This window comes from Rissa tridactyla, chromosome 4, assembly GCF_028500815.1.
Source record: "Rissa tridactyla isolate bRisTri1 chromosome 4, bRisTri1.patW.cur.20221130, whole genome shotgun sequence".
Taxonomy (NCBI): Eukaryota; Metazoa; Chordata; class Aves; order Charadriiformes; family Laridae; genus Rissa; species Rissa tridactyla.
The window spans coordinates 4,634,685-4,646,970 of record NC_071469.1 but is presented as its reverse complement, the minus strand read 5'-3'; the positions used below and the strand labels follow the sequence as shown (position 1 = coordinate 4,646,970).

The 12,286-nt window shown below is 42.8% G+C and overlaps 1 protein-coding gene across 2 annotated transcripts; it reads right to left on the bottom strand.

The window, feature by feature from the left end:
* Nucleotides 1-1,021: 1,021 nt before the first annotated feature.
* On the bottom strand, nt 1,022-12,284 carry DHCR7 (7-dehydrocholesterol reductase). Of its 2 annotated transcripts, none has more exons than XM_054201233.1 (8): nt 12,152-12,284; nt 8,483-8,586; nt 7,390-7,612; nt 6,583-6,673; nt 5,804-6,017; nt 5,112-5,316; nt 2,928-3,059; nt 1,022-2,308 (listed from the first exon to the last, which is right to left on the bottom strand). In XM_054201233.1, exons 2-8 carry the CDS (start codon nt 8,578-8,580, stop codon nt 1,844-1,846), a joined length of 1,428 nt encoding a protein of 475 aa, XP_054057208.1. In that variant the 5' UTR covers nt 8,581-8,586; nt 12,152-12,284; the 3' UTR covers nt 1,022-1,843. The 2 variants fall into 2 exon arrangements, with proteins under 2 accessions (XP_054057208.1, XP_054057207.1); XM_054201232.1 differs by lacking the exon at nt 12,152-12,284 and adding an exon at nt 11,397-11,416.
* Between the last annotated feature and the right edge of the window lie 2 nt (nt 12,285-12,286).

The window sequence follows — 12,286 nt, the reverse complement described above, 5'->3', positions numbered from 1 at the left end:
TCCAGATTACCTTGCAATATTTAAATAGCCTTGGCATTAACAGCAAACTGTCAGTACAATTTCCAAGGCTACTAAGAAAAGGGTGCAAGTATGAGGCCTTGGGGGAGCCGAGAAAAGACACGATCCAATTACTCCAGCAAAGTCAGGGGCAGCCTAAAGCAATGCAGTGCCAGGGACTGATGGGGTCCAACAGCCCTACGAGCCCACACCTGTTTTCCCTTCCTCTGAATCGAGTTCTCTCAGGTCAGTCATTTTTTAAGCATTGCCCCTTGGTGAACTGTTAAGGTATTAGGCTATGTATTTGCAGTAAAGGCAATGGGCATTGATTTCCCCCCACCTCCCGTTTCAGCATTTATATTAAAAGTCCTCTTTGTGCAAAGTTCAAATGTTCCATCACAGCAATACATCTGTTGCCATTGAGCACGCTATTATTAAGGCCATCATTCCTCCTCTGTTATTAACAACACTGTAATGTATTGACATTGTTATCTGCAAAATGGTGATAAACCAGTTATGAGGTCTACAGATAGTGCTGGTGCTACAGTTAGGTTTATAAGAACTTTCTCTAAGAAGGCATCTCTATACGTGCTTGAGCATCCAGCTCTGAAACAAAGCAGAGCTACAAGAAACATTTGTTTTCTAGGTTTGGGGAGACCCTTTTTCTCAACCCATCCTTTCAGGGAGTACTGTAACAAAACCAAAACACATACGCACCACCACACCTCACTCAAATCTGCCACGAAGATCAGTGCATTCAGCAGCTCCTACAAAGAACCAATTTACACAGTTACCTACTTACTGTAAAAACTAACAGTATATTTATGTGTAAAAATAAATAAAAGTGTCTTTTAGCTTTAACATAACTCCATGGTCCCTCTTTCTTTTTATTTGTTTCTCCTTTATGCATTCTTGAACCAGCTCTTGGAATTATACTCTTTGAAAAGCTCCTTTTGAAACCGGTAACTTGGACAACTATGTAACAAAAAAAGAAACAGCTGAAGAGAAAATTAGCAGTATTTTTCACTTGTCTTGAAAACAAGAATTTATTTCTTAAATTTTTACAAACATGATTTTATACAAATTATAGAGAACAAAGTTTTCTATCCACACTAAAGAAATCAACCAACGTATGCTCAGTATCTTCACAAAGCAAGTTTGGTTTCAGTATCAAAATACTACTCAGTTGGTCATGCACCATAGTCTCAGGTGCTTTGAACTAATGTAACTTTTAAGCTCTATCAATTTCTACCAGCTTTCACAAACATTTGTATTGTATTATAACAATCTTCCCACACACCAGTTTAGGATTGTGTTCCCCAGTTCAGTATTTCCTCAGTTAACCTCTTGAAAAGCAACAAACAATAAAGCCTCCTTTGGGGAGTTACTGACTGCAGATTACGACTGTCACAAGCCACCACATCATACAACTTCTTTCATAAGCAGGTCACACAACTATTTTCCTCCTCTCCCAAGTCACTGGAAACCGGTTCCAGAACCCTGCTACTCTGAAGGGTGAGGGCTCCTCCCAGCTTTGGGAGATTTCAGGAGTTTCAATACATGCAAATTTTCTTCAATTCCAAGTTAATTTTGAGAGAGGGGGGGAAAAAAGTTCCCAGGTAAGAGTCTTCTAAAAAACCAGGCCATTTCAGTGCTTCATTTCATTTACTTCAAACACAGTCTGCTTGCATGTTCCTTCAGTACAGCAGGGATTGGCGTCCAGCTACCTTTTCTCCTTCAGAACAGCATGAGTGTCCTTCACAAAGTGTTAGTATAACTGTGTGGACAAACTCTCTTCATCTCCAAAAAAATTTCTTTTTTCTTTCCCCTGGATTCTGTGTTAGCCTTAAAATAATCCTGGTATGAGCCGGTAAGGCACTGCAGAAGTGTAGCGCTTCCAGTCCTTCCCGTATTTGCTGAAGCAACGGTGTTCATCCCTAATGCAGCGGTGGGTTAGCAGAATAGTCATATAAACAATGTAGAAGTAAGGCAAGATGTGGTCAAACCCACAAGTCAGGCAGTAGGCCAGGGAGCCCATCAAATCTCCCGTGTAGTTAAAATGGCGTGCCCACCCCCAGAACCCTGAGGTCAACAGTTTGCTGTGGTACTTGGTCCCATCCACAGACATGTAGGAGCACTCAATATACTCTGGTTTCTTCCCCCATATCTTGCAGTTGCCATTTGTACGACGGAAGAGGTCCTTCTGGTGGTTGGTCATCCTGAAGATGTAATAGCCGATCAAGCCCAACATCAAGATCCCTACGGCATTAGCTGTGCCCAGCTGGACAGGGTGGTAAACCAAATACAAACCCTGGGGAATGGGGAAAAAAAACCAAGAGACAATCAGTGATTTACTTTAAATATATGCTCAGGATGACAGACTAATTCCTTGACCTACAGTGACCTAGAAGAGACAAACAGAAAAAAAATAGGAAAATCTACTCTACCAGTAAAAATGTGGAAAGTTTTCAGAAAACTCTGCATCCTGCATTTTCTTTCTCTCTCTCTCCAAAATTGCATTTCTTAGGTGGAACAAGAAGAGAAAAGCTGCAAAGATGCAAACAAACCAGGACAGAAGGTGGAAAAGAAAACAAACCACAACAAAAACCGCAAACAAACCACCACCCACCAAAAAACCCTCAACACGGAGGAGTACAGAAATGGACTGAAAGGATTTAAAAAAAATATACAGACACAATAGACAGGGACAGAAAAGGGCACAAAAGAAGGGGAGGAGAGGAAAAGATGTCCATTCTATATAGGGACAGTAAGTCTTCCTACAAGTGAATTGTTATAAAGGATGTTGTAATGGTTACTCAACATTCAAACTGTCTAGAAACCATTCGAGATACAAATCAAACTGCCAGGGAGAATGTTTCTGGAAAGTTTCTTTCCTTTTAGCCCGAACACGTATTGTACCACATTTTTACCTGCAAAGTATAGAGGTAAGGCAACCAAACACAATCTCCCCAGCCCAAATACCATCCAAAATGATCGTGGCAGATGTCAATGGTTTTCAAATACCAAGCTTCATTCCAAAAGAAGTCCAAAACATAAATACCCTGAAACAGAATAGTTTGACATTAGTAACATAGCTTTGTCACCAGTCATCCTGTTAGTAGCATCAGCCCAATCTTTCTGTGCTGTCTTGTGATATGATCTCAAAATGGACTTGTGTTTTTATATTAACACCTCAAAAATAGGGCATTAAGAGGAACATATCGCACAAATATATTCCATCTAGATAGATAAAGCAATAATAAGTAATGCAAAGCAATATTAACGAAGACAACTATGGCAAGCATGCTCCTCTAAGGACATACACTTCGGAAGTATACTCGCATTTGCCCACCCCTACCTCTCTTCAGCTTAATGAGTTGTATGCTTATGCAGAGTGGGAATAGAGCTTCTATTGAGCAGGCTCCCATTTACACATATCAATGAACAAATCCAAACTATTGTCGGTACTTAGTACTTTGCGGTCTCTTCTGTAGAAAGCACAGCACCTGACTGGCTATTTTCAGGTGTGAAGACATCTGTAGTTCTGCATGTCTCACACACCAAGTAAAAATAAGAAGTTAGGTGCAGTGCTGCCCTCAAGAAAAAATTGTGCTTTATCTTGCTCCAGCTAAAGCCACAGAATTTGCCATTGTTCTCTTTGGATTCAAAATCAGGCTATGCCTATTTCCAGAACACAGGCTCAGGAAAGTGTTTCTTAATTTAAGTTTATGCTGAAATCTGCTGATGCAGACATGACCATGCCACTGGTGGCACTCTGATTTAATACATAGAATCATAGGGTGGGAAGGGACCTCTGGAGATCATCTAGTCCAACCCCCTGCCAGAGCAGGGTCACCCAGAGCAGGTGGCACAGGAACGCGTCCAGGTGGGTTTGGAATGTCTCCAGAGACGGAGACTCCACCACCTCTCTGGGCAGCCTGTGCCAGGGCTCTGCCACCCTCACAGGAAAGAAGTTCCTCCTCATGTTGAGACGGAACTTCCTATGCTCAAGTTTGTGCCCATTACACCTCTTGTCCTGTCCCCGGGCACCACTGAAAAGAGCCTGGCCCCATCCTCCTGACACCCACCCTTTCAGTATTTATAAGTGTTGATAAGATCCCCCCTCAGCTGTCTTTTTTCCAGACTGAAGAGACCCAAATCCCTCAGCCTTTCTTCATCAGAGAGGTGTTCCAGTCCCCTAATCATCTTGGTAGCTCTCTGCTGCACTGTCTCCAGCAGTTCCCTGTCCTTCTTGAGCCGGGAAGCCCAGAACTGGACACAGTACTCCAGGGGCGGCCTCACCAAGGCAGAGTAGAGGGGGAGGATGACCTCCCTCCACCTGCTGGCCACACTCTTCTTGATGCAGCCCAGGATGCCATTGGCCTTTTTGGCCACAAGGGCACATTGCTGGCTCATGGTCATCCTGTTGTCCACCAGGACTCCCAGGTCTCTCTCAGCTGAGCTGCCCTCCAGCAGGTCAGCCCCCAACCTGTCCTGGTGCATGGGGTTATTCCTCCCCAGGTGCAGCACCCTGCACTTGCCCTTATTGAATTTCATAAGGTTCCTCTCTGCCCAGATCTCCAGCCTGTCCAGGTCTCTCTGTATGGCGGCACAGCCTTCCGGTGTGTCAGCCACCCCCCCAAGCTTTGTGTCATCAGCGAACTTGCTGAGGGTGCACTCTATCCCCTCATCCAGGTCATTGATGAGTATATTGAAGAGGACTGGACCCAGTACTGACCCCTGGGGAACACCACTTGTCACTGAGCTCCAAGTAGACCCTGTGCCCCTAATCACTACCCTCTGAGCTCTGTCTTTCAACCAGTTCTCTATCCACCTTCCTGTCCATTCATCAAGCCCACTCTTCCTAAGCTTCCCTATGAGGATGCTGTGGGAGACCGTGTCGAATGCCTTGCTTGAGAGTACAGTAGAGTATTTACAGTGGCACTCTTTATGAATACAAGCGCCCAAAGAAGCAAGTCCAGTGCATTGTCACTGAATGAGGTTGTTCAAGCCAGGAAAAACTGTTTAAGTTCAATTTCAACAGAAGGAGTTTTTTCTACTTTAACGTTAGTGTATTTCCAAATTGCTTTCTTATTTCCCTCCTCTGAATTTACCTGAAGGACATTGACAAGAATCATGGAGTTGGTTACTTGACCATACAGCTCCTGTTGTTTAGCAGCATAGGAAAGGTTAATTAGAGTCCAGGCTACAATACCAGGGCGCCCATTGAAGAAAAGCTTGAAATCAAACCACTTTCCTATTCGAGGGTTAAATTCAATCCCCATCATGTAGTCGTAAAAGAAGTTGCCAGTGAATTTGCTAGAAAGCATAAAAAATTAGAAATTTACGCAATTATACACAAATACAGGTAATTACTATTCCAACTACACATTTTAGATGATTTCTCAAGGCACTTGATGTAACGATAATAAAAATCATAAAACCATATGATGTTGTGCAAGATAACAATAATGGATCCAACCAAAGCATTACATTAGTGGAGATAATTTTTAGCTTTAGAGGTACCCTAGTTTATTCTTGGTAACACTTTTGAACAGTCTAACTATAACCTTACTTATTTGTCACAAACAGGATGGATGTATCTGTGACACTGAGGCTGCCAGTCACATGGCATATAGTATGGAACACAGAGGATGGTGCTAATGAAGCAAAGAATCATAGTCATATATTGCCCTACCTATTTGTGCCAGTAAAATATATTCTGTCATCATTATTACTATTCCGTGTAGCATTGAATTTATATGTCCGATTACCTAGTATTGTCTCATTATTAAAAATCACATACCAGTCTTTGGCATTAGTAGGGAAAAAGTAGCCTTTAATCATTGCAAATGTGGAAACTGCATATCCCAGGATGTTGGCACACCACAGCAGAGGAATCCAGTTGTCAAAAATGATGGTAGGTGAGAAGCAGTGGAAGTAATAGGCATTTGCAAACCAAAGCACATGGGTAACAATCCAAGCCTGAAGTCCATTGATTTCATACTTATTCACCACACCTAAAACATGAAGAAAAAATTGAATGTTAGTGAAAATGAATTAATACAGCTTTTTATTAACATGGATATGCATACAATATATAGATGCTCCACGTGCTCACGAAATGATGTCACTCTCATCACCCTCCCCCTGAAATATCCAGTGGCACTTTTCTGAAAGTTTCATCAGACTCTGCTGTAACCATCAGGCTTTGTTAGGCTGAGTTTTTCTCTTCACTCTAGCTTCTCTAAATAGTGAATTTAGAATCTCCCCTAATATTGACTAAAGTAACAAGTTACCCTTTCTCACACTCAGTTCACATCATGCATTTTGTTCAAGTCTCATGCATTAACTTAGCTTCAGCAAGTGCAACTGCATTGTCAAATACTAGCAATAGTCCACTGCTGATTTTAAGTGCCAAAATTATCATCTGTATTTCTTCATTACCAGTGTGGTGCCTGCCATATCAATAGTTTTACTAGCAGTAAGAGACAGATACCTATGGGCTATTAAAGACTGTAAGTACAGAAATACTATAATTTTAAAAGATTGTATGGCATGCATATAGTCCAAGGAAGAACTTACCAGCAGGGGTGACAGCACCTTCTTGTACACCGCCTACATATCCAGGAAGAAATTTATGGCAGAAGTCAGGAATGCACATATACAAAACCACCTAGAAAAGAGGGAACGTATTAACAGTGAAAACAGACAAGACAAACTCCCCAAACCACTATCCCTTTCATACACATACCAAATGTAACAAACAACAGTTTCAATTAAGTATTGGATAAGCAAATATGGCAAGATTTAGCTGTTGTGATTTTGCAGTAGTAATACGTCCAAGCTACTAAACAATTCTAAAGATGTATGGTTGTCATCCTTTTTTGGTGGGGAGGCAGGACAGCTGGCAATTAGATTCAAGTCCTTCTATTTTGAAGTTAAGCTATGTTATATGCAAGTTGTTTTCCGATTTGGAAAAAAAATTGAAGTCGTTTGGTAAATTCAGAAACATTTTACAAATGTAAGTTATATTTCACACATCAATGTTCTTTTACGGTCTGTCTATAGAAATATCACCCCTTCTGCAGTGTTAGTTTATGATATATTTATTGTGTATTAATTTAAAACAAATGGGTATTGTTGGTACATAGTTGATTTTTCTTTAAAACCACATAAAAGAGTATATCACACAAGGAATATTTGTGTATATTCCCTACATGTTTCTTTTTCAAGTGCATAAGCTTCGTTTGGATTCCAAAACGCCACGGAAAGTAAGAAACACCGAAGTGTAAATGCCAGTGCGACATTCCATTGTCCTTCGTGTAAAAGGATTACTCAAACAGCTGTTTTAAAAGCCAGCCACTGCATCTAGATAACTCAATAACGTACCTGGAAAGCAACCCAAAGGGTATAGATGCCAGCAGCCCTATAGGTCAGTGTAGGAGTCTTGTTCCAGATGTCAGACAGATATTTATTCCCCGTGAGCAAGTCAATGACTGGATCGATCAGAGAGCACTGGTACTGGTCACAGGACATTATGAAGTAATATACGATAAGTGGCGCAAACACCAGCAGGAAAAGGATGCTCGCCAAGGAAAACCAGTCCACCTCCCTGTAATCCAAAACAGAGCATTTTTTTTTCCCCCCAACAGTTTTCAGTGGTTTGCTTAAGTCAGGCAATTTTTTCAGTGGACCTTCTAAACTAACTGGATGAAAACTGAAAGTGTTTTCAGGGCACATACATTTCTTTGGGTCAAACAGCTATAAAAAAAAAAATGTACTTCACCATGAACTGTTATAAAACCATGCTAGTTGACCAGAGCAACAGAACAGATTACTTCCCCTCCAAAAAGCAGATTATTATTACAGCCTTCATGTTTTTGATGGCAATCATGGGTATAACTGGTTGGAAGTGGTAAGAGAATCACAAGAATATTATGCAAAGCTTGGAAACACAGAAAAGACAGACCCTGGACAGCCAGAAGTTGAACTTGCTTTACCACACACTGTCTGTAGTGAGAAGCCATATAAACACCTGTGGCTGTTTCCAGCTGCAATACAATACTCCACTAATATTTGCGCAACTCCTTGAGAACAGGGAGATGAGTCATAAATCTTGCTACAGCAGGAGATGTCACCTGGCAATACCATGCATGGATGCCTGTTTTCCAAATCTCAGGAAATATTTTGGTTCAGCCCTTGAAGGAAATGCAAATTTTACTCATTTTTATTGTTTTCCTTTTTTGAAAGGAAGACTGTGTTTTAATCTAAGCCATCTGGCAAGCTCTCTGTCTTAAAAAAATCTTGAAGAACTCTTCTTTGGCATCTGCTACTACAGCTCATTATCCATGAGCTTTCAACAGAAGGGCAATTCAACAATGTTATTAATAGAGTGAAGTTTAAAAGGAATGTAGCACCTATAAGAGTAACTATGAACCAATCTGAAATACAATGACTAATTAGGGTCAGCAGCTTCTCTCACCATGCTCTTCCCCACTGGACTTGAGATGTTCGAGTACCATTTTGTGTGCTTTTGCGGTTTCTTTCTTCAGTAGGTTTTTTCTCCTGATGGGCTGCCATGATGTCCTGTATGAAAGAAAACACTCATGGTATTACTCCAGCTGGTTCTCAGTAATTCTTATGGCTCTACAGAAGAGAAACACAAATAAAATTTATTAAAAACTATTATGTAGACTTCTGATTACAAGAAATTTGGGGGAGGTTAGGAAGGAAAAAAATAAAAATCTTTCTCTAATTCCTTATGATCTTACATTCAGTAAAACATAACCAAAACACTGATGTCAAAGTAATCCATTAAACCTCTTGCTAACTAGAACTTTCGTTAAACATATATTGTATAGTATACAGATTATTACTTACATTTGAGATGCAAAGGGAAAAAACTTTTTTGCCATGTTCTTCTAAACCTCTGAAAAAGAGGTTCCGTAACTAATTGCCTTTCTTAATTATAGAAATTGCTACTGTTGTAACATTACCTGTACTGGACCTTGGCAAATTATGTGCTTTTCCCCAGACTTGCTCCAAATATGTTAACTACATCAAAAAAACCAAAATGACAGTTTATAATCCCATCTAAATCAGGGGGAACGGAAAACAATTTACTAGGCAACACCTAATTTTCCTGTGGAACGTGCATTATAGCTTGCTTTCGCCTTGCCCAAATACTTCTTTTGTTAAAGATCATCACCCTATAATCTGAACATTTGGTAATCCCCCATCCACAAAAAAAAAAAAAAAAAAAAAAAAAAAAAAAAAAGAGTATTTTTCCCGACCGTTATCTCATGGAACAACACATGGAGTGTTGTAGTTTTGCCATTCAGGGGGGAATTTGCTAACAGTTGTTAGTTTTGTATCTTTTCAGGCTTTGATGTTTTAACTCAAACCAGAAACTAGGAGTTATTTCCACTGAAACAGAAATGACAATACACGACCAGGCCTTACTGTTCCTGCCCGGACCAGCCCAGGACATCCCTGACCTTGCCCATGGGCCAGGAGACCCATTTCAGCCAATCCTAGGGCCATCAGCCCCTGCCCCCATGATGCCATAGGAATGCTCGTCTCCAGCTCCAGTACAGCCCTGCCCTGCCAGGCGATGGGTCCTGCTGACACAGACCTGACCCACAGCCTCATGTTCTGGCCCGGCCTCAGCCTGTCCTCATCCCCATGGCCCTGCCTGGCTGTCCCAGGTCTGTGTCTGACTCTGGCTCCCCTCACCAGGGCTGACCCTGACCCCCACACCAGGCCCTGCCTGGCCTTGGCCTGGCCCCATCACCACAGGCCTGCCTGGGCACCTGACCCTGACCTATGGGCCAACTTCCCAGCTTGACCTGCCTCATCACCATGAGCCTGCAAATTATCTGGACTCCTGGTTGAACCTGGCCATAAACTCTGCATCTGCCCTGCTCACCTCATGGAGCCACTACGGGACTGACAGGCAAGCCCCTGCCCGCAGCCATGGTATCCCCCCATAGCTCTTGGCCCCTTAGGGACCAGCAGGTCTCACAGCTCCGCAACATATTAAAAGGAAGATGCCTAAGTGCCAAAGTAAGGACACCTCAAACAGGATCAGGCCAGCCACAGGGATAACACGCCACCCTCAGATTCAAAATACATACTATGTTACTCTGCAGAAGTGTCCTCCACACAATACATTTAAATAAAAGTGTTTATTTTCAGAAGTAATCTGAAAAGAAGTCTAATCACCCCCCTTTGCCAAACTGGTTAGGCAGAAATCCTAAGAAAAGAATGCAAGAAGATACATGGGTGTCAGGAAGCCTGCGTTATTTACAATGTCAATTATGATAAGTGCTAACTACCACCTTATCTTTCATCAGTGACATTTTAAACTATGGTCAGACTTCTGGCTTAGATTTCAGCCAGATTTGAATCTGTCCAAGTATCAATACTTTCACAATGGTTTCTAAAGTAAGTAATGAAACAAGCTCAAGAGGAGGTTATTGATCACAGGAGGACAGGAGATTTACTGTATCAAGGTAATAGAAAGGCTCTTATTCAGGAATTGTAAGTATTTAGGTCAGATGAAACCTTTAATGTCATTTAGTCGAACCCCACTTGCCCCTGCTGAGAGCAAGGACACCTTAGAACAGGTTGCACAGCACCTCGATCAGTTAAATTTTGAGTATTTCCAAGGATTCCACAGGATTTGTCAGTCCTACTGAGAAAGCATGTCTCTTCTAAGAGACCCAGAAAAAGAATCCTAGGTTGAGAATTTTCACAGTGTTTAGTTTTGTTTCAGGCTCTTAAGTAACCAAATAAACCAGCTAATTTTGCAGAGCTCAGTGTACTAGATTTGAAAACTCTGCTCGGTCTGCTGAGCACTCATAAAAGCCTGCCTGCAGCTGGCAGCACCTGGGATTTGTGCAAGACCCACACACACACACCCAGTTTATCATTAATCCTACCAGACAGCGCAGAAATAGAATAATCATCCAATTACTAAAACCGGGCACTGGCTAGATGAGGAAGGTTGGCATTCAATATATTGCATATTGGATGCATGCTTCCCCCCTATTTAAAGGCCAACAATTGCCACCACGTTTTGCCTCTCTACAGAGCAATTTAAACAAGTGCCTGCTTAGCACTATTCGCCTAAATAGATACACCCCAGTCCGACAGACAGCTATGCTGCAGGAACAACCTCTCATGTTCAGAACAATCCCCAGGTCATTTTAGACACACTAACATTTCTGGATCAAGACTCCCATTGAAATCACATTCCTATTAGAAACTACTTAAATTTCTATAAGTGCAAGTTTCCTGTTACCCCATTAAACACACCCCAAATATTGATTTCCTAAACCCTTAGTCAGCTTCTTAACAAGAACCTGAAGCAAAATTCACAATTCAAATATCACCTGCATAGAGAACTCCAGAGATGCACTTTTCCTCTGAGTCCAAACTTCAGGGCTTAACGTTGAAGTACTGCATTACTGCTCACAACTGTGTTAAAAGGGATAATCATGCCAACCACACAATTCACTTGGAAGCTCTCCCCATTTAGCGCCTAAGCCACATATCTAACATACAGTTCACAGAGAAAAGTTCACATAAAGTCCTTTCAAGCAATACTGACATGTGTTTGATGCTTTTCATCAGCATGCTCTGGACTCAGCAAAGAAAATCTGTGACCGAATGCTGCAAACCCCCCCCCTCCTTTTTTAGATTTTGTCCTACAAAAATAAGGCAGCCTCCTGTTCACAGATATATAAAGAAAAACCCCTCGCTAACGTACGGTATTCCACAGAACCCTGCGTTTTGCTCAGGAGAGGAACAGGGCTGCCCAGGAGGGGATCAGCAGACCCATGTCGGCAGGGAGGGCAGCGCCTTCCCGCAGGCCAGGCCCCTCATGCGAGACACGGGGACCCTGGGGGGCATCACCGGAGGCGGGGGAGCCCCGCAAATGAGAAACAAGCTCCGGACTCAGGGGGCTCTTACCGGGCCGAGAGCGCCACAGACGCTCCCTTCCAGCCCCGCTTCGCCCCTCCGCCACCCCGCTCCTCGCCAAGGCCCAACATGGCTCCCACCGAGGTACGCACCCACGAGCCCCCCACACACCGTCGGTCTCGTCGGATGCTGCCTGGTAGCCGGAGGCGGCGCACAGGCAACTTACCAAGGGCACCTAGTCAGCACCGCCCGCCCGGCGCCGCTGGTCCCACAGCAGCGCTCCTCTCACGGAGAGACAACCCCGACCAACACCACACCCCTCAGCCGGTACCGGCGGCAGCACCGCTCTCCTCAGGCAGGC